The sequence below is a fragment of the Neomonachus schauinslandi genome, chromosome 5 (genome assembly GCF_002201575.2).
Source record: "Neomonachus schauinslandi chromosome 5, ASM220157v2, whole genome shotgun sequence".
NCBI classification, from domain to species: domain Eukaryota; kingdom Metazoa; phylum Chordata; class Mammalia; order Carnivora; family Phocidae; genus Neomonachus; species Neomonachus schauinslandi.
This window is the reverse complement of record NC_058407.1, coordinates 138,500,343-138,526,336: the sequence shown is the minus strand read 5'-3', so window position 1 is coordinate 138,526,336 and position 25,994 is coordinate 138,500,343. Positions and strand designations below refer to the sequence as shown.

The 25,994-nt window shown below is 54.8% G+C and overlaps 2 protein-coding genes across 3 annotated transcripts; one reads left to right on the top strand and one right to left on the bottom strand.

Moving 5' to 3' along the window:
- The first annotated feature begins 1,982 nt into the window (after positions 1-1,982).
- Positions 1,983-11,474, top strand: UNKL (unk like zinc finger). The gene is made up of 6 exons (XM_021697990.2): positions 1,983-2,070; positions 6,920-7,012; positions 7,235-7,462; positions 8,061-8,263; positions 8,351-8,587; positions 9,264-11,474. Exons 3-6 carry the CDS (start codon positions 7,381-7,383, stop codon positions 9,417-9,419), a joined length of 678 nt encoding a protein of 225 aa, XP_021553665.2. The 5' UTR covers positions 1,983-2,070; positions 6,920-7,012; positions 7,235-7,380; the 3' UTR covers positions 9,420-11,474.
- Positions 10,726-25,959, bottom strand: GNPTG (N-acetylglucosamine-1-phosphate transferase subunit gamma). Of its 2 annotated transcripts, XM_021698377.2 has the most exons (12): positions 25,880-25,959; positions 25,746-25,803; positions 25,597-25,664; positions 12,822-12,876; positions 12,672-12,755; positions 12,494-12,587; positions 12,302-12,416; positions 12,142-12,224; positions 11,922-12,050; positions 11,769-11,850; positions 11,548-11,672; positions 10,726-11,276 (listed from the first exon to the last, which is right to left on the bottom strand). In XM_021698377.2, exons 1-11 carry the CDS (start codon positions 25,932-25,934, stop codon positions 11,575-11,577), a joined length of 921 nt encoding a protein of 306 aa, XP_021554052.1. In that variant the 5' UTR covers positions 25,935-25,959; the 3' UTR covers positions 10,726-11,276; positions 11,548-11,574. The 2 variants fall into 2 exon arrangements, with proteins under 2 accessions (XP_021554052.1, XP_021554051.1); XM_021698376.2 differs by lacking the exon at positions 10,726-11,276 and having other exon boundaries at positions 11,300-11,672.
- Between the last annotated feature and the right edge of the window lie 35 nt (positions 25,960-25,994).

Below are 25,994 nucleotides of genomic sequence, written 5' to 3'. Positions count from 1 at the left end.
GTCCCTCTTGAACCACAGACGTCTCTGGTTGTATGTGGACTCGATGTGGCCAGTGGGCTCGAGAACTCAGCCCTGACTCGCACCCGGAGGCCAGCCGTGCCAGTGTTCACACATCCGGCCAAAAGGCGCCGCGGGAAGGCAGCCCCGAGCCGTCTGGCCACTGAGCAGGTCCCCTCCACACTCGGGGGCTGAGTGGTTGGTAATTCAGGAAGCGCGGTCCATATGGTGTGTCTCTCAGCAGCTGCCCTGGAGAATGTTAGAGTCCAGCGCTTGGCTGCCCTGCTCGTGTGGTTAAAGCACACGGGGCAGGTGTGTTTCCACCTGGACAGGAGCCGGAAAGCCATTGGTATGAACGGCATGTCTGATTTTATTGTTTTGGGTTTTATGCAGAGTTTTTAAAAATTAAGCTTATTTTCCCCAGTTTAAAGATAGTAATAGTAAAATTGGAGCATCCTAGAAAAGTCATTAGGCAAGACACTCCCTGCCCTAATTGGCTGAGGCCATACTCAGCTTTGTTCCCCGAGGAAGGGATAGAGCTGGGTGCACCTGTGCTTTGAAAGCGGCCTCGAGGCAGGTGTGGCAGCTCCAGATCAGATCCGTATATTTTCAGTGTCCCCAGCTGTCATCCTTCCAGTAGGGGGTCCTCAGCCTGTTTGCGTGTGTCACTGAGCATTTTACAGGCCCTTCTTTACCTAAACGTTCTGTGAACCAGTTACCCAGAGTGAAGAGGTTAATGTCTTCTCGGGATCAACCTTGCTTGTTTACAGATAGTACATTTTTGTTGCTGTTAAAATCATGAGCTGCCGCCATCGGTGGGACCCTCCTGTTCTCTCCCGAGATCACGTGTTGTCATACCCCAGTAATACGGGCCCAGTTAGGACTGCCCAGGGCCGCCCTCTGGCCCTAGGAGGGCCCTAGCCAGCCACCTTTCTGCTGCTACTTAGGGGGGTGGGAAAGAGCCCGCCCTACCTCCTGAGGCTGGCCGATGTAGACCGGCTGATTTCTCCTCACATAGGATAGTGTGGCTCGGGTTCTGTCCTTACCAGTGCACTGCTTACAGAGGAGTAAACTCTAAAATAAATAGACTAATTGTGTAGTTAATGGATTTAGTTGAATAATTTCAGGGTCATTTGATAGATTTCGTTTCCTTTGCCTTACACTTCATGTGAGCAGGTTTCAGATTAAAATAGTGACCATCTGAAATAGTCGTCTGCGGAGCTCATTGCCGGGAGTGGCTGGGAGTAAAGGGCGGGAGAGCCTTCATCCCGCCACCAGACGGACTATGGAGGGGCCGGAGGGCCTGGCTGTGGGGCTGCGGGCTCGCAGTGACCTCGAGGGCAGGGGCAGGGCCAGGGCGTGTTCATTCTGACCCCGGCCTGGCCCCGGGCCACAGCGTGCTCCCTGGTGAGCGCGCTCCCTGGTGTGCGCGTTTACACCTGAGCTGGTCCGCCCCGAGCGAAGACCTTTTCCCTGAACCAAAGCGGCCCTGACGAGCGAAGCCCCCGCGTGCACCTGGGCTTTGGGCACGCTGCCTCGAGGCCGGAGGGGCAGGTGCCTGTGTCAGGAGGTGCGCGCCCCGCCCGGGGCCCACACACAGGGCGGCGAGGGATTGGGGGCTCGGAGGACTCGGGCTGCCTGGGCTCCCCCACGCGCACCTGCCCGCGGCCCCGGGACAAGTGCGGCGGGGGCGGGGCCGGGCCGGGCCGGGCCGGGTCGGGTAGAAGGGTTGCGTCAGCGGGGGCGGGGCTGGCGCGGGGCGAGTCGGAGGGTCTAGACGTTCGGGGACGGGGCCGGCACGGCGTGGGTGGTGTCGGTCTCAGGGTTACGTCACTCGGGGCGGGGCTGGCGCGGGGCCGATCGAAAGGTTGCGTCACTCGGGGGCGGGGCTGGCACGGGTGGGCGGGCGGGTCTAATTTACGTCATCGGGGGCGGGGCCGACGCGGGGCGGGCGGGGCGCGGGCTGCGTTTGAATCGGCGGCGGCGCGGTGGACGGTGAGTCAGCATCGTCAGCCCCTCGCCGTCTGGGTGTGGGTCGTCGTTATGCGGAACTGGCTGTGCACCCCGGGCGAGGTGAGAGCCAACCCCCTCTCGACGCGCCTCCCTGCCAGGAGCGCAAACCCCCCTCCCCGGTTGCGCTTCCTCCCCAGGTGCGCCATGCCCCCAGGTGAGGTGCATCTCTCACCTCCCTGCTCCTTCCACCTCCCCGGTGTGCCTCCTCCCCGGGTGCACCACCCCCCTGCACCAACGCCCCCTCCACCAGGTAAAGAGTGTCTCCTCTCCCCCCCGACCTTCCTCCTCCCCAGGTGCACTTCTCATCTCCAGGTGCTGCTCATACCCGTTGTAGTTGCCTGTGTGCCGGGCCAGGTGTGACAGCCAGGGGTCAGTACCAGGTTCCTTGGAGGCTGTGCAGGGATGTGAATGCAAACATACCCTTTTTGGGAACCTGCTCTGCAGAGGCGCGCGCTGGTTCCCTGCGTGGGCGCGATCCGCGGGGCTTCTCCAGGGGGAGAGGTGCATCTTTTGCTCCCCGGCGAGGACGGGGTTCCTGCCTTGTCCTGCCGGGGATCGTCGCCTGCACTGTTGGAAATTCAGGCTGGTGGGTGAGTGGGTTTGCTGGCTGCTTCTCCATCCTGTATTAGGGGAGGACCGTCTGCTGGGCGGGCATCCGGCCCTGGCGGGGGAGCATCCCGGGTATCAGGGCTGCCCTGTGCTGGTCTTTAATTCTGTGCACTGTGCGCATTGTCCCTGTGTGTCCTTTGACCCCAAAGGACTGCGTCGCCTCTTGAATGTGCTGTGTCACGTCAGGATCTGGGGATTGCCAGGGCAATTACTCAGCAGTTCTCCACTAATTTCTCATGAACATCTGGGCGGTTCCTGGTAGTTGGGCAAGACAAGGGTTCTGGGTCAGATGGCACAGCTTTCGTAATTTGGCTCTAGATTTTGAGTGTTCAAGTCTTCTTAAAAGTCCGTTCTTTCTTTGAGAGAATATCCCGGAGCACCTGGGTTTGACTCAGAAAGCAGTGAGGTGGAGGAGGCAAGGCTTTTCCCTTGAGACGAGCAGCCAGTGTGCCCCTGCGCGCTGGCTGTGCTGTCATGGGCGGGCCGGCCCCTCTGTGTCCCCTCTGTGTCCCCTCTGTGCCTGAGGCTGGGGGAGGGGGGCATCTCTGCTGAGTCATGGGGTGAGGGTGGGGGACCGTGAAAAGATAAATCTTTTCCAGGTGAGGAAAGGTTCCTGTTTCAGTTTCTTTTTCTCCATCTGTCAGTTTATTTGTGCTTTTGTTATTCCGAAAGTGTTTCTATGACTGTCGGTTTAAAGCATACCATGCCTGACCTGGTGCTGAAGGTTAAGTCCGCATCGTCAGGCCTGGCTCACCTGCATGTGCAGGACAGAGGCTTGAGACCCTAGGCCAGCACAGGAAGGGTGGGTTTGGGCCTCCATCCTTGTGGCCACAGCGCAGAGCCTGGAGAGGTGGGGGCAGGGCAGATGGTGGGGGGCAGTGCTTGCTTTCAGCAGGTGAGTCTGCACGGGGTCCAGGTGCCCTCAAAGTCTGGGCTGACGTGCAAAACGAGGGTTTGTGAGGCTGAGCAGAAGCTCTCACAGGACAAGGGGCACTGATGGAACGCCTGCCAGGCTGCAGCCTACAGCAGTGTTGTGTGACAGGAAGAGCCGCAGTGGGGGCTGGGTCTGGCCCGAGTGTCCACCAGCACGCCCAGGGGCACGGTCTTTCTGGGAGGAAGGACTGTTGACGTGCCGGGATTGGCATCATAGGCCACTTGAGGGACAGTGCTGGTGGGGCATGAGGGGCAGTCTGCTGAGATAGCTGGAGCTTGGGGCCCTCACTGGTGCAAGTTCAGGGAGGATAGAGGGCCTGAGGTCTCCTGATGGGCTCCTACTGAGTGCGTGGGCCCTGGTGCACCAGCGAGGGAGGCTCTTGTGTCCCCAGAGTTTGAGAAGCTGCTGATGCCGCAGTGGGGCCTCTTCCTGGTGGGAGGCGGCAAAGTGCACTGGGGGACGTTGGCATCTGAGGGTTAGGGCTGTCGAAGCTGGGTGTGTCTGGGCATGGAGCAGGCACTGGAGGGGCTACCAGGCCCTCCAGGCTCCTCAGGGTAGGAGGTCAAGGTTGAGGGGGATGCTGCCTTTTCAGTGGGTACAGAGGCATGGGTACAAGGCTGACAAAGCTGGAGGGCAAGGCTTGGCAGTAGTTTGGAGTGAGGTGGAGACAGGATGTCAAGAAGGGGTGGGGGTTGGTCAGCGAGGGGTGGGCTTGGATGAGAGGCGTCAGGGTCTGCAGTGTCTGCCCCAGGAGCAGGTGCACCCTTCGGGCAGTTCACAGTTCTGTCCGGGGGCGGGGGTCCCAGGAGTTCTGGGCCTTTGGTCTACTCGGGAGATGCCTGTTCCAAGCACCAGAGCCCCGAGAGGGTAGTTGGGCAGGTGTCTGTTCATGGCTCCCATTATTGCTGGTTGAATTATGTGTCCTCAAAAGGTAGGTCTCAGTTCTGATTTTTTTTTTTTTTTTAAGATTTTATTTATTTATTTGACAGAGAGAGAGCGAGAGCAGGAACACAAGCAGGGGGAATGGGAGAGGGAGAAACAGGCTTCTTGCCGAGCAGGGCGCCTGATGTGGGACTCGATCCCAGGACCCTGGGATCATGACCTGAGCCGAAGGCAGACGCTTAACGACTGAGCCACCCAGGCGCCCTCAGTTCTGATTTCTTGTCTGAGAACGTGATTTTATTTGGAAACAGTTTTTGCAGACGCAAATAAGGTAAAATGAGGTCATTCGGATGCGTCCTAACCCAGTGTGATGTGTGTTTTTATAAGAAGAAGGTAGTTTGGCCCACATGCGGAGGGATGGCCGTGTGACAGCCGAGGCAAAGGCTGAGGTGATGTGTCTACCTGCCCAAGATGGCCAGGGGTTGCCAACAACACCAGCAGGCCAGAGCCTCCCCTGGAGCCACTGGGGGGAGCCGGCCCTACGGGCCTTGGTCTGGACTGACTTCTAGGTCCCAACAGCGAGAATGGATTTGTGGGGCGCTGTTGGAAGCCGCCTCCTGTCGTGCTTGGTTTTGGCGGCCCCAGGATGCAAATGCCTCTGTGCTGCTGGGTGTTAGGAAGGAGCTCGCTGGCAAGCAGGTGGAGGGTCCAGAGAAGCCTGGTTTGAGGGAGCCCACAGGAGGCAGGGGCTGCACAGGCCCCAGGCGGGCGGTGTCTCCCTGAGGGATTCATCTGTCCGTTGTCCCGCGACTCTCGGTTGCAGGGGCTGCTGGGGGTTGTGGTGCCGCGGCGGGCTCCCTGGCTGTCTTGGTTTGGGGCCTTTTCCCTGTGCCCCACAGAGGACCGAGGCCCCATGTCCATGCTCAGCTCTCCTTGCCTTCTCTGCTCTTCACGGGGTGGGGCGGGGGGGCTGCTGGCCCGGCTGCCACCTGGCAGGCTCACCTCCTTCCTGGATGGGACCTGTGGGACCCCCTAAAACCTTTGTTGGAAGGGTGTTTCCTTTAGAGCGGGCAGGCCCAAGGCCAGGGCGAAGGGTGGGGCAGCAGGCTGACCTTGGTAGAATTCTCCTGGGGGCTGGGATCCAAAGCGGGGTGGCGGTGGGGGGCTGTGCCTGCATAGTGCCCCCGCTCTGTGCTCCTGGCCACGTCTGTGAGCGGGCGCAGTGGCACTGACGGAGTGCACAGGTCTCGCCAGGCGGTGCAGCCCCCTGGGCTCCCAGCCCCGGCCAGCACGTCTCCTCTTCACCTGCCACGGACGCCAGAGCCGGTGGCCCGAGGACGGCGGATGTGTGCCTGCGCTCTGGGGACTTAGGCAGCATTGGGCCGCCTCCAGGACGCTGCGGTCCCCACTGGGGCCGGACCTCAAGTCTGCTCTGCACGTGTCCCGCAGCCGGTAGTTTGGAAGTCTGTCTCCCCCCGACTCTCCACCCTGTGTTTTCCCAGTAATTACGGTAAATGCTTTTCATTTGAGGAGGTAGTAGCTTTTCTGCAGCCTCCGGCAGGTTCGGCCTTCGCTTCTGGATTCGAATGCAGTCGTTTGCAGTGGTCGCGGTCCTCCTGCTGCTTCCCAGCACATCCCTGGCACAGCAGCGTGTCCGACACGGCCAGGAGTCTGGGCCCAGCCGAGGGCGGGACGTGGTCAGAAAGGACCAGTGGTTCTGACTTGCTGTCATTTGTCAGACACAGTTCAGGGGACTTTGACGCTAGTCCGCTGGGGGTAGGGCAGAGGCAGAAGGCTCCGGAAGCCGGGCTCACGGATCCAGAACGAGCAGGCCCAACTAGGGCCTCCACAGTGCATCCCCTGGGCTTTGGAACGGCGGTCTGTCCTGGGGGCCTGGGGACGGGGGATGCTCTGTGGCCTCCAGAGATGGTACCTGATGCATCTGATCGGGCAGCAGCGGGGGGGAGCAAGGCTCAGCCACACGGGAAAGGCCCACCTGCTCCTGGGAGGGTGCGTGGTGGGGGCAGGGCGGCGTGCAGCTGACCTCCTTGTGCTGCGCCATCAGCGCCGCAGGGTCTTCTGCAGACCCTGGGCCAGGAGACAGCAGCAGCTCAGGCCCCAGCTGGTGTCCTGGGAGTCACACGGAGGGCCGGGTCCTCTGGCTGCTCCTTCCAGAGTTGACCGCTGTGCAGCTGCTGAATTGAGAAGATTTGGGGGCTGGTGGGCCTGAGCTGGGTCCCCAGGGTCTGCTGTCAGGGTGGGGGTGAAGGGAGGGAGGCCCTACTTGCAGGAGAGGGAAAGTTTTGGGAGGTGGGGGGCCCCACGTTATTCGATGCCTCTGATCCTTTAGCAGATGGGCCTAGAGCGTACCAGGGCCCCAGAGACCGTGCTAGCGCCATGGTCTGGGGGAGGAGAAGGCGGGTCTCCCCAGTGGGGGCCAGGCTGCAGTGTGGCCCCGTGCTGAGATGACGTCTGGTTCACCAGGTTCTGCTCTGGAGCTTCATCTCTGTGATGTCGGCCTCACAGCTCTAGACAGAGAGCTGGAAGAGCATGACAGTGGCGACCTGGGCCCGACAGGTAGGAGGGCGCACCACGGGCTCTTCCCAGGGCCAGCCTTTCTCCTCAGAGCCCTGCGGCGGTTCTCGGTTGGGCAGGTTCTCAGCCCCTGGCCCCTCGGGGTACCTCCGTCTCAGCAACATGGTCTCCGCAGAGAGACCCGGGCGCGGCCGCCGTGTCCCTACATGGTGGTCATGCTGCCCCCGCCCCGCCCGCTAACTTGGCCTCCCCCGCTCTCTGCAGGTCCGAGGTCACTGGGGGGCTCAGCACCCGTCAGCATCCCGGGCTGCCTGCCCCGCTCCCCATCCCTGCACTCGTCCTCATCGCTGTCCACCTCCCCGCTCAGCTCGCTCTCCCAGTCCCTGTCGGGGCCACTCGTCTCCTCAGCCATGACGCCCCCCCAGCAGCCGCCGGCCCTCAGATCGGAGCCTGGAGCGCTGGGCTCCTCAGCCGCGTCCTATAGCTCCTTAGGTGAGCGGGTGCTGGTGGGGACATGCCCACCCTGCCTGATGTCTGTGGGGGGAGGGGGGTGGTGGGGTGTGCTGCCCTCCCACATTGCACTGCCCTATCTCAGGGGCGGCCACCGCCTGAGGGGTCCCTTGTCCAGTCCGCTGAGGGTGCCTCAGGGCGCAAACACGGGATGGCCCCAGCTGTCACCCGTGCGTGGTGGTGGGCCTCAGGCCCTGGGACCTGTGATGTCATTAGAGACCCGGCGCCAAGCACACCGACCGGCGCAACAGTAACAGCAAAAGTCCTTGTATTTTTTGTTGGGAGACGTTACCTCGTGTAACTCGTCGTATTTTAAAAGAGTATTTTAAGTATCACGTTACTCTCTCGTGCACACCCCTACCGTAGGCGACCCCCGCAGCTGCAGGGCCTGCAGACCGAGGCAAGGCGGGGCTCGGGGGCCAGGGATGGCGCAGGGACAGCCCTGACTTCATGTCCTCTTCTGCTTCCAGACACCTGAGCAGCTGGAAAGGGTGCCAGGGGCAGGGGTCACTGTCAGGGGGGCCCAGAGGTGGGGTATTAGCGCCACGGCTGTGACCTCTCCTGTCCCCTCTGCGTTCAGGCTTGAACGGCGTCCCCGGGAGCATCTGGGACTTTGTTTCCGGCAGCTTTTCTCCCAGCCCGTCCCCCATCCTGAACACCGGCCCTGCCCCGTCCTCAAGTGCGAGTCCGAACAGCACGGAGCTGGCCCGCGTCAGGCGGCAGCTGGACGAGGCCAAGAGGAAGATCAGGCAGTGGGAGGAGTCCTGGCAGCAGGTGCAGCAGGTGAGCACGGGTGGGGGCGGGGCAGGCGCGCCCGCGAGGGGGGCACCCCGTGCCGCTGCTGCAGCCCGCCACTGCCCCCGGTTTCAGGCCTGTGACGCGTGGCGGCGGGAGGCGAAGGAGGCGAAGGAGCGGGCCCTGGCCGCAGACAGTGCGCGGGACCTGGCGCTGCAGAAGAAGGAGGAGGTGGAGGCCCAGTTCCGGCGGCTCCGGGAAGAGCTGGAGGGCCGGGGGCTGCAGCGCTGTGCTGACCTGGGTGCCGTCCCTCTCCCCAAGCTGCACTCCCTGCAAAGTCAGCTGCGCCTGGACTTGGAAGCCGTGGATGGGGTGAGTCCTGGTTCCAGCTCTGGACGGCCCCCCGGTCTTCCTCACCAGACCCCATCCGTCCCCACTGCCAGCTCTGCCCTCCGAAGACAGGGTGTGCGCCCCTCCCGCCCTGCGGGGTCGGAGCCGGAGCTGCACCTCACAGAGGTCGCCCCCCGGGGTCCCTGGGTAGATGTCTGCCTGCCTCCACCCTTCACCTTTGCTGCCCTCGGCTGTAAATCCCTTCCACACCAGGGCCTGTTTGAGACCTTGGAGCATCTGGAAGGTTCCACGGCCCTCACACGCTCTTCTCCTCCAGTGGCCGCTGAGGCATAGTCCCCCAGGCTTTGGCTGCTCTTGTGGCTGGAGGCCCGAGTCCCGAGTCAGGGTCCCCACCAGCCCAGACCCTCAAGCCTGCTGGCCACAGCGTGTCGGTTGGGGGCCTCTATGAGGGCCTAGCCCTTTGAGGTGGCCACCTGCTTGGCCGCCCCTTCCCACGCCGGTGTGGCAGCTCGGCTCCTGGCGTCTCGTGAGGGCTCTCCTGCCCCCACCTTCATTCTGGGGGCGTCCCTCGGCCCTGACTCTGCAGCCGGGGCCACATTCCCCGATGACCCATGACGGCCCCATCCGTGGCTTTCCCGGGGCCTCGGTTCTGCTGGAGGCCGCCCGACCCCACCACCACCCGTGTCTCGCCCTGCAGGTGATCTTCCAGCTGCGAGCGAAGCAGTGCGCTGTGTGCCGGGAGCGGGCCCGCGGCGCCGTCCTCCAGCCTTGCCAGCACCGTGTGCTCTGTGAGCCGTGCGCCGCGGGCGCGCCCCCTTGCCCCTACTGCGAGGGCCAGCCCCTCCCATGGTGACTGCTCCGGTGCCCCCACCCCGGGCTCCGGCCTGCTTCTCTCGAACCTCACGGGCGCACCTCCAGAGCCCACCCGGCCGGCCCCACGGGCTCGGGAATGACGCACTGTGACCCCGCCAAGCACTTTGTAAACCGGGGGCGTTAGACATTCTGAGTTGGTATAAGCTGCTTTCTAGGTTCGTGTTTTTTTAATATGCGATAATGCGAAGCTTTGTATGTGAACTGTGAACTTCCACCATTTCCTATCAGTTTATTAATTCATGGTATGGTAAAAGTCTTAGATTTCTTATCCTGAAATTAGTACTTATGAAATGAGCGTTTATCTAGTAGTGAGAAATGCCTAGGATTTTTTATAGTTTTCAAATTAAGTGCAAATAGTATTTATAGCAGTGATACCGAAAGACACATTTAGAGGTTTTCAATTTTGTGAAAGGGACTCCTAATTGCGTACACACGCACATTAATTGGAGTTTTATATTCCAGGACCATGCAGTGGCGCTGAGCCCGATCGTGCTCTGTGACCTGCGGCCGCTTTTCTAAGTGCCTGAGCCTCGCACGAGGGGCGGAGGGCGCCCTTCCCTTGAGTTTGTATGTTCCTCTGAGGGGAAGTGCGGCCCAGGGCCCCGATGGCGGAGGCTCTCACATTAACTTCACAAAGCCGTGCCTGAGCCTCTGTAGCCTCGCGAGCTTGCTGGGAGGGTGTCCTGAGGCCAGAGGCTTGCCCACGGCCGCTCCCTGCAGCTGGATGGACGCCAGCTTGCAGGGGTGAGGCTTCCAGGCTGCAGGGTAGCCTGGCGATTACCAGAGCCACCCTGGTGACCCCGGGCTTGCAGAGAGCGCCTGGCCGTGGCAGAAACGCTCCTGAGAACAGGTGTGGTTTTGGTGAGGACTTGAATCTTCTCTGGCCTGCATTGGGTCATTTTTCCTAGAAATCTGGGGAGAAGCAAAGGATGTCTGTAGTTGACCCAGACTTTGTTCTCCGTGCGGCAGCCGTAGCTGGCCCTCTGGCCTGGAAGTCTCGGCCCACCCGTGGCTTTGCCAAAGACGTTTAATAGCATTTTGTAAAGTGCAAAGTGGCTCGGTAAAAATTTTTATCAGTAACCAAATATTTACTATAGTAAGAGGTTGAAAACCTTTTTTAACGTAAGACACACCGATAGCTGTTTAAAGGTGGATCCATGACGTTCTGCAGCTAGTCCATTACTAAAGGTGACTATTGAGTTGGTTTTAGTGAATCTACTTTGTTTTTAATGATAGTGATGATTAGCTCTTAGAAATGACATATTTTGTGCTACTGTTACCACCGTTTAAAATTATTTTTATTAATATTTATGCACTTGTTTCCCATTTCAGGCCTATGGTCTTCTTTGGGAAACAGGACAATGTTTATTACCAATAAGTAGCCTAGGCGTTTTCAAATTATAAACAATTAAGGACAGTTAAGCTTGAGGTCTATGTATAAGCTACTCTGGTCGGTTCTTGTTGTGCAGTGAGAGACTGGAGCTGTGGCGCCATGGGGACGACCTCCCCTCCCCCCGCACCGGTACGTGCGCTGAGGCCAAGTGTGCTGCGAGGACCCCCAAGAATCTCGCAAGTGGAACTCTTAGGGCCCCCAGGGGACTGCTCGTTGGGTCCTCCCCACCTGTGTCTTGGTGGCCTAGGCCCTCCGAGGGAGCCTTCCCTGCCCCGCAGGCATCCCGGGGCCTCGCCGTCCTCGGTTCGGCTGTCGTTCTGCCTCTTGGCTCTCGTGGTCTCGGTCCAGCCTCCGCTGTTTGTGTAACTGGGGTCGCAGGAGACCTCGGCTCAGTGTGGATGCTTCATGTGGATTAATTTATGGAAGCCTCGATCTAGGTTTGTTCTGAGTATTTAGATGAGAATGTTACTGGAATGGAACTTTCTTAACCCAGAAGGTAGTATTTATAATGCGTAATCATTTACTTGTAATGAATTGTTTCAAGTTAACACTTGTTTAAATTTTTTTACACTACAGCATTTATGCAATGGTTTACAGAATTCATGGAATTATTTTTATCAGTACAGGAATTAAAACTTTGCATCTTTATTTTGTCACCTCTTTGAGTTGAACCTGAGAGCCCATGGGGCCCTGAGGCAGAGGAAGTGGCCCCCACCTGCCTCCCCTTCCTGCCAGTCTCGGGTCACAAGGCGTTCCCACGCAGTCCTGGGTCGCCTCGGAGTGGCTCCGATGTCCCGTCTGGGGGTGTCTTGGGGCCCACGTGCTCGGAGCTGGAAGTCTCTGCCAGAACAGTGAGCCGCCAGGGTCAGCACAGGGCCTGGCCTGCAGGCAGCAGGTCCCCAGGTGGGCTGGGGCCCCGCACGGGGCACGACTCACCCGCAGGCCTGGTGTAGGGGATGCCGTGCTGGGTCAGCATGCTCTTCAGTCTCCTGAGCTCCTTCGCCAGCTCTTTATGTGCCTGCAACACAAGAGTTCCGAGGGCAGGGCGTGCGGCCCCGCTTGGGGCCAGGCACCCTTCCCTGTCCCTACCTCACGGCAGCTCTCTATGGTCTGGAAGGCCGGGTCCTTGGCACCTCCTTCCAGCACCGATTCACTTTGTTCTGGGGTCTTCAGGTAGCCGGCATCCTCAAAAAGCGCCCTGAGCCACTTGTCATAGCCCTGGCAACGGAGGAAGAGGGAAGAGCCAGCTCGTGGCTGCGCCACGCCCGGGCAACGGGGTGCCCGCCCTGTACCTCACCGCCTACCTCACCTGGGCGGTGATGAGCTCATCAGCCAGGTCCTGCTCCAGCTGGTCCCACCGCTGCTGCAGGGCAGGGGGCAGGGCCGGGTACACTACAATCCAACAGACGCCCACTTAGCCGAGCTCTCCTGCCCCCCACCTGCACCCCGGGCTGGCCCCAGGGTCCTACCCAACAAGGAGTGTGGGTGGCAGACAAGAGGCGTCTCGAACGTCAGCGCATAGACACAGGTGCTCGGCTCAGACACGTGCGCCAGACGGCTGCTTTTCCCACAGGTAAGCTCCACCTGTGGGGAAAGCCTTGGTGGGCAGGTTGGGGGAAGCTGGGTCCCCGCATCCTCGGGCCCTTCCCGCACGGTCCCACCTTGCTCTGCCGGCTCCGGGAGCGGCAGGAGTCGCCGTCCCTCATCCACATGCCCCTGAAGGTGTTGTTGGAGATTTCCCACTCGTTCCAGATGCTGAGGGAGAACAGCACGTGAGGCGGGATGGGGGGGCACCAGCCCAGGGGCCCGGGACCACCCGCCTGCACACCCCTGGCTCACCCCAGGATCCCACTATAGGCGTTCCAGCGGAAGGTCTGCTCATGCTGCGTCACGTTGCGAAACGGGCAGAACTCGTACTTGTACCTGGGGGCACAGATGCGTCGGGGGGGTCCTGGCCCCCACCCCCCACCAACACCTTCCCTCACTCACGTGGACTCCACCAGGCTGAAGCACTTGCCAGAAAGCCTGAAGAGGTGCGCAGGCCCTGGAAAAGAGCACAAGAGGCCAAGTCGAGCGTGGAGTGCAGGTGCGCGAACAGCCCACAGGACTAGACCTTCCAGGGAAAGGCAGGTCGGTTTAAACTTGAGATGGGAGCACAGGAGCCTGCCTGATGTAAGGAAAACAGAAGAACCAGAAACCGGCTGAACCAACCTTACAGGAGTTCTGGAGCACAGAGGGTGACCACAACCAAATAAGTACCAAGCCACCTTCAAGCTGGTGGGACCAGTCCTGGGGTGTCTGTACTTGCCACCACCCCCCACGTGGTCATGAGGAGCAGGCCAGCTTGTCTGCAACTTCCCAACAGGCTGGGGCTGACCAAGGACTGGTCTCCGCTTTACCTAACTTGGATCTCAAGCAGGAAAGGTGGGCATGGCTCACGAAAGCTGCAGGGGGCACAGAGCCGTGCAGGAGTTTGGGGCAGGAGCTGATGGGGGGACACCGATGACAGAACAGTGGGGGGAGATGGGAAAGGCAGGCCTTCAAGAGCAGCCACATAAACGGCTGACGAGGGGCCCCAGCACAGAGCCCTGTTTTCGACAAATTCTCACAAGGCAGCAGGAAAACATGGCCTTAACCAAGGGAAAGGTGACAAAACCATCCCAGGAGCAGCCCAGAGGCCGGACTTAGGAAAGATTTTGAAACAGTCTTAAATATGTTCCAAGAACTAAAGGAATACAGACAAAAACATATTACAGGAAGAAACCAGAAGAGAAATGCTGGAGCTGAAAAATACAAGCCAAGTAAAGAAGTTGCAGGAAGGGTCAACAGCATCTGAGCAGATGGAAGAACCAGTAAACAGCCACGGAGCTGTGGGCACCACATGGGAGCCCCGGCAGAAACTTCCCAACTAGACAGAAGACGTGAATTTACAAATCCAGGACGCTCACTGAACTGCAAGCAGGCGAGGCTCTGACCCTCACCGAGACACACGAGAAGATCGTGAGAAATCCGAAGACCGTCACACGTAGGCAACGTCCCTGAGCTCATCGGCGGGGCCCCGCGCAGATGGCGTGCGGGCCAGAGGGCAGCTCAATTGTTCTGCATCCAAAACAACCCTCCCCACGGAGGCGGAGCTGAGGGGTTCCTGATGGCTGTGGGGTGCCCGTCCAGACGGAGCAAGTTTGTATGCTTCTCCAGTAAACATGAATCCACGGCCAACCTGCACAGCCGGGAGGGTCAATCTATAGACTCCAGAAGACAGATGCACGACACAGCATCACAAGCCTTTGCTGATGGCACCCAGTCCAAGGGGGTTGCCAGTGGGATCGGTGACCGGGCTGGGGGAGGGGCAGAGCTGACAGGAGCGTTTGTATGGGATATGACAGTTGAAAAAATTCATAATAGAATTTAGTCATTTCCAATGTTACTAACCCCCGTGGTTTCCACAGAGAAAATAGATGTGGGATATACACAAGCGGAAATGAGACTGAAATCAAGCGTGTCGCCTGGAAGAAAACGTCAACGGGGTAACGCAGGAGAGGAGGGACAGAGAAGTCACAAAGCTGAGCCACTTTGGTTCCACAGGGTCTGTCCTTTCAAGTACATTCTGAGGGTATGCACCGGCCTGGACCCCACCGCAAACAGACCAGACCCTAAGCCGGAAGTCGTAGGAGACCAAGGATGCTCCATCCGAGTTCCTACTAACCTGAGATGGGTTATACCCACGTGCTTTCCTTCCCGATCACAGCAGGAGCATGTGTGGGGGATGCACAAATGTGGGAGTTAGCATCTTAACCACTGTGTCAAACAGGAAATCACAAGGGAAATGAGAAAACACTCTGGGACGGACCAGTGACCACAGGGTTCCAGAGCTCACAGGCACGGTGCCAGCAATGCTGAGGGGCTCGGACACGGGCGACAAACCAGACCCTGAGTCTTTACACCTTCCAGAACTAGACAGAGCACGCTGAACCCAGGGCTAGCTCAAGGGAAAAATCATAAAAGGTTGGAGCAGAGGCAAAAGAAAAATCAGTAAACCCAATAGCGGTCCTTTACAAAGATCAACAAAATCGATGAGTCTTTAGCTAGACGGACAGAGAACCCCACACACTGAAATTCCTAAAATCAGGTATGAAAGGGGGGACACTGCCAACTCTGCAGGAACAAGACAGGAGAATAAGATGAGAAACATACTCCAACAAATTGACAATCTTTGTGAAATGGACGCATTCCTAGAAACCCAACTGATCAGTCGTCCTCACATGTTCCCAGAGCCTCCGTGGCCAGCACCACCCTGGGACCAGAGTCACGAAGATCCATCATGAACACGAACGCAGAAAATCCTCAACGAAAACACCAGCAGATGCACTTCAACAGCACATTAAAGGGATCCTACACCATCACCAAGTGGGGTTCATTCCCGGAATACGAGGACGGTTCAACATCCAACAATACAATCCGTTAACAAAAGGAAGAGGGGAACCCCACGGCCACCTGGCTGTTGCAGAAAGCAGCACCTGACAGAATTCAACCCCCCTTCATGACAAACACTCCACAAACGAAGAAAAGCAGGAAAGCAGCAGCACAACGGAGGCCACCGAGGCCGACCCCACAGCGCGCCCTGTGGGCAGTGCAGGGCGGCGCGAGACCTGACCTACTCCTCCTCAGATCCAGAAGGAGATGAGGACGCGCTCCGCACTGCGCTCCCTGTTCCAGCACCGCACTGCAAGTTCTAGCTGGAGCAATTAGGCACAAGAGAGAGAAAGGCATCCAAATTGGAAAGGAAGAAACACAACTCTGTTGCCAGGATCGCGTGTGGAGAAAGCAACGCAGAGTCCACAAAAGTCTGTTCCCAATGTTGCAGGTCACGACACTGACAAACACCAGGTGTGTTTCCCTACACTAACAATCCAGAAAGGAAATTCAACAATTCCATACACAAGAGTATTGAAAAGAAAAACAGTGGGAGTAAGCCAAAAACGCAAAATACTTGTACAAACTACAGAATGCAGCTGACTAAAAGATATGAATAAATGAAGTAAATAGAAGCCCTGTGTTCACAGATAGGAAAACTTAATCTTAAAATGTGAATACTACCCTAAATGACCTAATTCAGTCTGTATCAAAATCCCAGTAACATTTGTTTGCAGAAATAGGAAAACCCATCCTAAAATTAAAATGGAATCTCAACCCCAAACAGCCAAAACTATCTTTAAAAGAACAAAGTTAGTTGAGGGGCGCCTGGGTGGCTCAGTCGTTAAGCGTCTGTCTTCGGCTCAGGTCGTGGTCCCAGGGTCCTGGGATCGAGCCCCGCATCCAGCTCCCTGCTCAGCGGGAAGCCTGCTTCTCCCTCTCCCACTCCCCCTGCTTGTGTTCCCTCTCTCGGTGTCTTTCTCAAATAAATAAAATCTTAAGGAAAAAAAAAAAAAGGAACAGTTGAAAAACTCAATCCCTGATTTCAAAACATGCTTCAAAGCCACAGACTGAAACAGTGTGGTGCTGGCGTGCACACAGGTGGGGTGACGGAGCCCAGAGCCCACAGACGGTCCTGAACATCCGTTCTTATGATCTGATATCAAGACCATTCAGTGGGGGAAAGGGCCATTTTCTCAATAAATGGTGCCGGGAAACAATAACCAGACGTAGAGGAAGGAACCGGAACCTTACTTTACACCATATACAAAAATAACTCAAAATGAATTTGAGGCTAAGCCTAAAAAGCTTAGTAGAAAAACAGGAGAAAATCCTTAGGACACAGGCTTTGGCAATGACTTCTTGGCTATGACCGCAAAGGCAAAGCAAGTGAACCAAACTGTATAGAGTGAGGAACATGACCTTGCAGGAAAAATCCCTCTTACGGATTTAAGAGCATGAACTTTCATGAGTTAGTGGTAACAGCCCTTGAGAGTTCTGACATCCTCATCTGTGTAGAGAGAAGCAAAGGACAATGTGAACCGTATCAGAGGGCACCGTGGCTGACAACAGGCCGACCCTCCTGCAGGGCGCTTCGGAGCCCACCCCAGTGTCATGGACCAGAGCGACAGGCCTGATGGGGGATGACCCAGCAGCTGCGAAGTCGGGGCAACACAAGAAGGCAGTGGGCCCTGAGGATGAGCCCTCAGGGGTTTCCTTCTCAGGGCCACCCCCAGGAAGGACAGCAGCCCCAAAGCTCAGAACAGACGAAGAGTAACTGCTGAAAAGCATTTACAGTCAGTGTTTTTGGATCAGCCCTTCAATTCTTTAAACTCGAAGAAAAAACATGTACTTGACACAATTCAGCAGGTGCCACGCTGCCAGGCCCCTGGACACGGGTGCAACCCTACAGTGCCCTCCTCATGGGGGTGGATACACTTCCTTGGTTCACTGTTTTTTGCTGCCATTACTGAGCACAAAACTGACAAGGGAAGTCATGGAAATGTTTGCAATTAGGTAACTATAGAAAAGAAAACCCTCATTTTCAAACTCCAAAACTGCAGGTGGTGTCTGAGAACCAGTCGAGCACACACGTGGCTTTTGAAAAAAAACAGCACTGGTTTACAAGTCAAGTTGGGGGGCTCCTGGCCACCTCAGTGGGAGGAGCTTGCAACTCTTGATCTCGGGGTCCTGAGTTCGAGCCCCATGCTGGGTGTGTAGCAGTTATTTTAAAAACTAAATAAAAATTAATATTTTTACTTTCGGAAACTACAAGTTAGATGAGGCGTTTGGTTGTATCTGGGAGAAGGCAGCTGGCTTACTGTTGTGTGTGTGGTCTTGCTTAGAAGACATTTAATGTCTCCAATATTTTCTCATGGTTTCCTGCTAGAAAAGACCGAGACAGCCTCCTCCACCCCCTTGGGGCTCTCCCTGCCCCACATCGGGGTGGTTCTCCCTGCTTTGCTAGGACATCAGAGCCCTGGGCAAACAACTGATCATTCTCAGTCTTCCATTCTCAGTCTTAAAGACACAAAACCAAGATCAAAGCTCACGTTCTGGAAAACATGGGAAATCTGCACATGAACTCTGGGTTCTGAGTCCCATGGAATCCCGTGTGACCTGCCGCCCGCTGGCATCAGTCCTGAGCTCGCCGGTGCCGAGGGTCCGAAGGTCCGAGCACTCTCTTCTGCTGACCTGTGTTGCTTTCAGCTCTTCTAAGTCCACGATTAACTTACATTCCCTTTTAAATTTATTTGACACAGAGAGAGAGACAGCGAAAAGAGGGAACACAAGCGGGGGGAGTAGGAGAGGGAGAAGCAGGCTTCCCGCCGAGCAGGGAGCCCGACGTGGGGCTCGATCCCAGGACCCCGAGATCATGACCTGAGCCGAAGCAGATGCTTAACCAACTGAGCCACCCAGGTGCCCCTACATTCCCTTTTAGAATTATGACTTAATTGCTGAAAAAGATTACTTTTGTCATAATGATGGGAAATTTTTTCACAGAACTTTTTTTTTTTTTAAGAATTTATTTGACAGAGAGAGACACAGCGAGAGAGGGAACACAAGCAGGGGGAGGGGGAGAGGGAGAAGCAGGCTTCCCGCGGAGCAGGGAGCCCAACGTGGGGCTCGATCCTAGGACCCCGGGATCATGACCTGAGCCCAAGGCAGACGCTTAACGTCTGAGCCACCCAGGCGCCCCTTCACAGAACTTTTTTCAGCTGTATTTGTTGTGTGCTTCACGTGCTCAAAATAGTGGTTTTTTAAAAAATTCAGTAAGACACTGGAAACTGCAGTGTAACTGTTGTGATCTTTGTGCTCATTTTCACTTTAAATTTTAAATGCCAGACTTTACAAAATAGCTCATCTTCAATAGAACCATTGGGTCTCTCCCAGATATTTGATTTTAATCATTAGCTTACAGAAAATCCTTGCACTACATTATTTTCATAAAACTCAAGATTTTCACATTAAAGGTTTTGTTTTGGAAGAAATACTAGTGGCTTTTAAAAAGCAAAGCTTAATTAATAGAATGGGCTTTTCCTGAGACCGCTTTCTCTGTGTCTCTCACCGCACGGCTCTGGATGAGAGTTAAAGTCACCTGGTAAATAGTGAGCCCTTCGCTTACCTTTCCTAAGGCAACCTCTGGACACCTGTTTTGGAAGCCAGCTTGAGTCACAGTAAAGGACACACACATTTAGGTGGGGAGGAGTGGTAAAACTGGAGAGTTGTGTCTTAATTACATGAAAATAGCTCTAGAATATTTCGTAGGAAACTATTTGAGCTGCATAATCCAAACACATCAAGCGTCCAGTGGGATTATTTTTATAAATGTACACGTCTTCATGGGTCAGAACCCTTCAGTCTGTAACAAATCACTCCAGATGAAAGCCATCTCTCAGAAAAGCCTCGCTCTGTTGAGAATACATGCTTTAAAGCTTCAGACTGAAGTAGAGCAGTGCGGACGGGAGCGGGCCTTCCCCTGGCTGAGGGCCATACTGAAGAAAACTGCTCACACCCTTTCTTCTGCCCAGTAGAGAGTTTTGTTGTTTGCCCACTCAGCATTTTTAGAGATTGTACATTTGTTCAATCACGTTAGTTGGTTTGGGAATAAACATTTTCTAAAAAGGGATAGTCCTGAAAAATCAGTGTCTCAAGAGTTTCTAGTCACTAGAATGGACCCAGCCCAGGGCCAGCAGCCCCATGGAGGGCCCACGCCCCCAGCACCAGCTCCCCGCTGCACGTGCAGTGCCCAAAGCACCGCCGGCTTTGACAGCAGTATTCTAGCACCTTCTTTTCACATCTTTGGAAACAACTACATTAAAAACCTTATTAATCAGGAGGCCTGCAAAGATTAGGTTTGCTTCCTGAAGGAATAGTCCAGAGGTGGCTGGAGAGGCTATTTCTGCCTAACTTATGTATGCCCTATACTTCCTGGGCACACTTTGTAGAAAAATAGTTTGAGCTTTGGTACATTTTGAGCAAATGGGGCCCGTTTAAAAATCTTAGAATAATTTAACATTCACCCTTTATACCTGTTTTGAAAGCCTTTACATTTTTGTTGGGCAATTTTTAAAAAAAATTTTGTTTGAGAGAAAATGCGCATGTGGGGTGGGGCAGAGGGAGATGGAGAAACAGACTCCCCGCTGAGCAGGGAGCAGTCAGGTAATTTTTTCCAAGCCATGAATATAATCTATTAAACCATGTTTATGCTACCCATTCTGTTTTTCAGTTGGAAAAAAAGATGTTTGTTAAAAATATTTATGAAGAAGAGTTTAAATATTTTTAATCTTAGGAGCACCTGGGTGGCTCAGTCGGTTAAGTGTCCAACTCCTGGTTTCAGTTCGGGTCATGATCTCAGGGTTGTGAGACTGAGCCCCGTGTCGGGCTCTGTGATGAGCATGGAGTCTGTTTAAGTCTCTCTCTCTCTGCCTCTGCTCTGCCCCTGCCCCCTGGCTTGCTCACTCTCACTAAAATAAATAAATCTTTACATATATTTTTTAATCTTAAAAAAAAACAAAAAGGGGGCGCCTGGGTGGCTCAGTCGTTAGGCGTCTGCCTTCGGCTCAGGTCATGATTCCGGGGTCCTGGGATCGAGCTCCGCATCGGGCTCCCTGCTCGGCGGGAAGCCTGCTTCTCCCTCTCCCACTCCCCCTGCTTGTGTTCCCTCTCTCGCTGTCTCTGTCAAATAAAAAAAAAAAAAAATGCACCACAAGGCAGCCCAACACTGCCTACGAGCTCTGCGGGGCTCCCTGGCCCAGCCCTGCACACACACATGGGGGGAGGCCTGCAAAGCCAGAGACCCAGCAGGGCCCAAGTGTGGGCTCAGATCTGTCTGAATAGATCATGCTCTTCAAAGGAGCACAGCCGAGCCCGCGTCAAGAACTTACTCCAAAAATATGAGACATGTGAGCACGCAGGCAGTGCGACCCACACTGGAGAGAAAAGGAAAACCACTGCGGCTCAAGCCCCACACGGCACAGATGCTGGAAGCAGGAGAGAATTTTAAAGCCGTTATTACAACATGTTGAAGGGAGTAAAACAAAACAGGAATAAACAAAGTCTCAGCAGTTATGTAGAAAATAGAAAAAAGAACTGAAATTCTAGAAATAAAAAGGTCAGAAATAATTAGCAATTTAAATCCAATATATAAAACGTGTACTCATCTTGACCGAGTGGGGTTCATTCCAAGGATACAAGATTGGCTCAACATTCAGAAATTCCCGCTAACCACTGTATAAACAGCCCGAAAAAGCGAACTCTCTGAGCATCTCAGTAGGTACAGAAAAGCATTTGACACAATCCTATTCATTCGCATGGTGAAAACTCAGCAAGCAGGCAGAAGAGGGAACCTCCTCTCCCGACCAAGGGGGGACGCCGGAGCCGACAGAGGGATGCTGAGCCAGGAGCAGGGAAGGGAGAGCGGCTCTTCAGCAGCACAGGAGGCCTGGCCGGTGCAAGACACAAGAAAAACAAACGAAAGGCACCAGATTGGAAAGGAAAAAAAAAAACCAAGTCTTTATTCCAGCGAACATGAAGAAGAAATGTTAAGCACCACAGGAATGCAATGAACAAAATTCAGAATGTGGTAAACAAATGACCCAGTTTCTTCAATAAAGAAATTGTGAGCAAACAGGGAGGGGAGCTATAGATCCAAAGTCCATGAGGCCACAGCACACGGAGCAGAAACGCTGACTTGGACAAACCAGCTCTTAACGATGTGAGACCATTAGAAGCCTAAGGCACTGACAGGATTTTTATCGAAGGAATTAGTGTTTTTGTTTTCTTTTTTTAAAGCGTGAAGAAGATAATGTGGTTATGCCCTTAGGACGAAGACGCCAAAATATTTACAAATGAGCTGAATGGTGAGAACAGAGCTGCAGGGTGAGGGCTGAGGCTGAGTGCCGGGACTTGGGGCCTCATCGTCCTTCCCTCCCACTTTCCCACATGCTCCAAATCGGCCCTATCACAAAACTGTTTAAACTCAAGTAAAAATCGGGGCACCTGGAGGCTCTGTCGGTTGAGCGTCCGATTCTTGATTTCAGCTCAGGTCATGATCTCAGGGTCATGAGATGGAGCTCCAGGTGGGGCTCTGGGCTCAGTGAGGAGTTTGCTTGGGATTCTCTCCCTCTGCCGCTCTCCCCGCCCACCCCGCTCTTGAGCGCTTTCTCTAAAATAGATGATTCTTGGGGGCACCTGGGTGGCGCAGTCGTTTGGCGTCTGCCTTCGGCTCAGGTCATGATCCCAGGGTCCTGGGATCGAGCCCCGCATCGGGCTCCCCGCTCGGCGGGAGGCCTGTTTCTCCCTCTCCCGCTCCCCCTGCTTGTGTTCCCTCTCTCGCTGTGTCTCTCTCTGTCAAATAAATAAAATCTTAAAAAAAATAAAATAGATGATTCTTAAAAAACAAAACTTAAAAAAAAGGTTTTAAAGTTAGTGAAAATCGAAGGTGAAAAAGATGCATGGCAGGCCCTACCACTGAGCACAGGCAGAAACATCTGACCCAAAGTGCTTGTCGAAGTGATTAGCAGACACAGACGTGCTCAGCCTCGCACCACACAGCTCTGACGTCTGTCTCTGGTTGGACACATCCTAAAATGAACTGCATAAAAACTCAAGCCTCACCCACTCATTTCATGTTACTAGTAGTATTGTTATTATAATCCCAAAGCTATTTTCTGTAATTATGGGAGTTAGCCAGTAAATATACTTATGTGATTAAGGAACCCAGCTTTTCAGTGTTAGAAAAAGAAAACTCCAGCCCTGTAATACTACATTTCAGTTGGAAACTTAAAGTCACATGGATCTCCCAATATAAACACATATGTATGTGTGTATATGCTTTTTGAAATAATGAGACTTACAAGAAGTTGCAAAACTCCTACTCCACGGTCCACGTACCATCACGCAGCCTCTCCCAATGCTTACCTAGCTCTGGCTCATCACCTCAACTAGGACACTGACCTAGGCATGACAGAATCAATTACGGGCATACTCAATTTCAGTTTTTACATGTACTCACCAATAAGAACAGTGATACACACAACACCACGGATGAGTCCCAGAAACACGAGGCTGGAAAGAAACCAGACACGGGAACATATGCTCTGGGACTCCATGTAGCTGGAGGCCAAGCACAGAGAAGACTCATCTACAGTGACAGACACCAGAAAGTGATGAGGAGGAGGATGTGGAAAGGAACACAGTCATTTTATGGTTGATGAAATTGTTCTACACCTTGTTTTGGGCAACGAGGACATGGATGTGATCAACTGCCACATTTCATCAAACTGAATGTATCAACTATAGCTCAATAAAAAGTTTCAAAGGAGTCGATGATGATCTTCAAAAAGAAAAAAGAGGGGAGAGGAAGGGTATTCTTTGTCAGAGGCCATCTGCTAGGAGATGCAGCTGCATGAGAGAGGCAGAAAGTAGGCACGCACTCTCCTCCTCCCTCGGGGTAGAACGCAAGACTCCTGAGCACAGCGGTCACTTAGAGCCCAGGGACGGCTCGCAGCCCGCATGCCAAGAGCAGAGGCAGAAGCCCGTGTGGACAGCGGAGGGACCCTGGCCACAAAGCACTGCCCTCCCACATGAGGCCACACATGGTCCACTGCCTTGCTAGGAAAGATCTGTGTCCAGACCTCTGACCCTGACCACCTGACAGTAATACAGCTTCCCAGCCCATCTCCCCACTCACGGAGCACACACCAAAGAAAGGAGAACCAGGCAAATGACCTAAACCAGAGCAATCCAGGAGGTCATTCTGTAAGACGACTGGCCCGGACTCCTCCAAAGTCAAGGTCATGAAAGCTTTTTTTAAAGGGGGTACAGTGTAAAGGGACCTGTTCCAGATTTAAGATTACAGACACCTGAGTAACCAAATACATGTGTGACCCTTGACTAATCCTGGGGCGGGGGGGTTGGGACAGCTGTAGAGGGCACTGGGACGACTGGGGGATGTGGGCTGTTTACACACTACTAATTTTGGGGGGGTGGGGGATCCATACTGGAACTATTGACGGATAAAGTGTCATAGTGTCTGTAATCTAGTTTCTTTTTTTTTTTTTTAAAGATTTTATTTATTTGAGAGAGAGAGAATGAGAGAGAGCACATGAGGGGGGGAGGGTCAGAGGGAGAAGCAGACTGCCCGCCGAGCAGGGAGCCCGATGCGGGACTCGATCCAGGGACTCCAGGATCATGACCCGAGCCGAAGGCAGTTGCCCAACCAACTGAGCCACCCAGGCGCCCTGTAATCTAGTTTCAAATGGTTCAGCAAAATGGAAATTCACATTTTTCAAAATGATGAAAGAGAGGAGGACCAGGCAAATGTGAACTGTTCACGGAGGTGCAGAGCACACGTGTCCACTGTCCCATTTCTCCATTTTTCTTTTCAATCCTTTTTGTAATAAAAAGCAGGGATAGTTTAGAGTGAAATCTCACATCTGTTCCCTCTCGGAGTTCATCCTACCCACCCCCAATCCCTCTGGCTTGGGCGTCCTTGCTGGAGGCCTTTACCTGCCCTCCTCCCTTTGCTGGACTCCTCTTCCCAGATATCCCCATCCCTCTCTCATGTCCTTTCCTCCTTCAGCTTCTGGCCAAAATGTCATTTCTCAGCTTTTTCCTGACTCCCCTATTTAAGCGGCTCTGTCCCTAGAGCATATGACTCTTGATCTTGGGGTCCTGAGTTTAAGCCCCACACTGGGTGTACAGTTCACTTAATAATAATAATTAAAAATAAAAAGGGCACCTGGGTGGCTCAGTCATTAAGTGTCTGCCTTCGGCTCCAGTCATGATCCCAGGGTCCTGGGATCGAGCCCCACATCAGGCTCCCTGCTCAGCGGGAAGCCTGCTTCTCCCTCTCCCACTCACCCTGCTTGTGTTCCCTCTCTCGCTGTCTCTTTGTCAAATAAATAAATAAAATCTTAAAAATAAATAAATAAAATGGCAATTCCCAAAACAACACTCACCTCTTCACAAACACTTTCGTCTCTGCTTTCCAGACCTACAGAGTGTTTCTCATCAAGCATTCTACATTTCACCTACTTCTTTACTGGCACACACACGCACACTCCCCCATTAGACTGTCACGAAGAGGGAACAAGCTCTCTACGTTTTGCTCATTTCTGCATTCCCATCACAGACCCTAACACGCAGTAGTGCTCAATAAACATGACTGGGTTTTTTGCTTCCCGTGTTTCTCATTTGACGACCCAGCGATTCCACTTCTGGGATCCTGCCTTAGGAAACCACGCACACAGCCTAGAAAGAGACAATCCGCACGAAGGATGTTCTCCACAGCATTGCTTCTAACGACCAACAAATTTAAACGTAACATCTGACGATAAAAGGACACAGGGCCATCCTATGAAAGACTAAGTATCAAGAGAGAAGAGTGAAGGCCAGTGGTTCACCACCCCGAAGACACACCGCGAGCAACAATAGCAAATGCGCAAACCTGCGTAGTTCGTGCTGTTCAAAAAAAGGCAAAAAATACGTTTTAAAAAATAGCGGCAGAAAGCACCAAACCACATTAATGCACATTTTTCCTTGTACACTTACGCACGTAAAAGCACAAAAGACGTCTGTGGCCAACTATTAACTGAGATCACCTTCACAAAAGGAATTAAAGAAGACTAAATTCGGAGGTAACTATTTAACTCGTACTAGAACGTTCTAGAATACTAACGTTGGTGCGCTCAAACTCTGAAAGGCTGACAAACGAATGCACGAGACTCCGGGCCCTTTCAGGGCCCTCATCCCAGGCTGCCCCGGCCACCCGAGCCGGAAATCCGCGCCGGCTCCCTGCTTCCCTCCCTGGCCGCCCCCATGTCCGCGGCCAGGGTCCCGCACTCACCAGACACGGGTGAAGGATCCCTCTTGGGTTGGAGGCGACTAGTCTGGGGCAGGAACGGGTTGTTGAGCCTGCGAGAAGCGGCAGGGTCAGGGGGAGCCGGGCTCCGGGCTGTCCCTCCGCGCCCCGCCGCGCCCGGCGCGGCCGCTCACCCGAACGCGTTGGGCTCCTCCACCACCTTCATCTTGGCGCCAGCGGCGGGCGCGGGCCCTGCGGGGAACGGGGCGGTCAGGAGGCGGGCGGGAGGCGGCGCACGCGAGGGGCCCCGGAGCGCGGGGACACTAACCCGGCGCCGCGAACCCCAGCAGCAGCAGCAGGAAGCCCGCCAGCCTCGCCGCCATCGCTCCCGCGCGCGCGGTCACGTGGGCGGCGCCGGGCCGGAAGTGGCGCTCGGCGCCTGC

What these genes read in the sequence shown, in the direction of transcription:
- UNKL (XM_021697990.2), top strand. Translation starts at nt 7,381, where the DNA reads ATGACGCCCCCCCAGCAGCCGCCGGCCCTCAGATCGGAGCCTGGAGCG. An exon ending in CGCGTCCTATAGCTCCTTAG is followed by an intron (nt 7,463 to 8,060) that starts GTGAGCGGGTGC and finishes CTCTGCGTTCAG; the next exon opens with GCTTGAACGGCGTCCCCGGG. An exon ending in CCTGGCAGCAGGTGCAGCAG is followed by an intron (nt 8,264 to 8,350) that starts GTGAGCACGGGT and finishes CCCCGGTTTCAG; the next exon opens with GCCTGTGACGCGTGGCGGCG.
- GNPTG (XM_021698377.2), bottom strand. Translation starts at nt 25,934, where the DNA reads ATGGCGGCGAGGCTGGCGGGCTTCCTGCTGCTGCTGCTGGGGTTCGCG. An exon ending in GCTGGGGTTCGCGGCGCCGG is followed by an intron (nt 25,804 to 25,879) that starts GTTAGTGTCCCC and finishes CGTTCCCCGCAG; the next exon opens with GGCCCGCGCCCGCCGCTGGC. An exon ending in GCCTATAGTGGGATCCTGGG is followed by an intron (nt 12,588 to 12,671) that starts GTGAGCCAGGGG and finishes GTTCTCCCTCAG; the next exon opens with CATCTGGAACGAGTGGGAAA.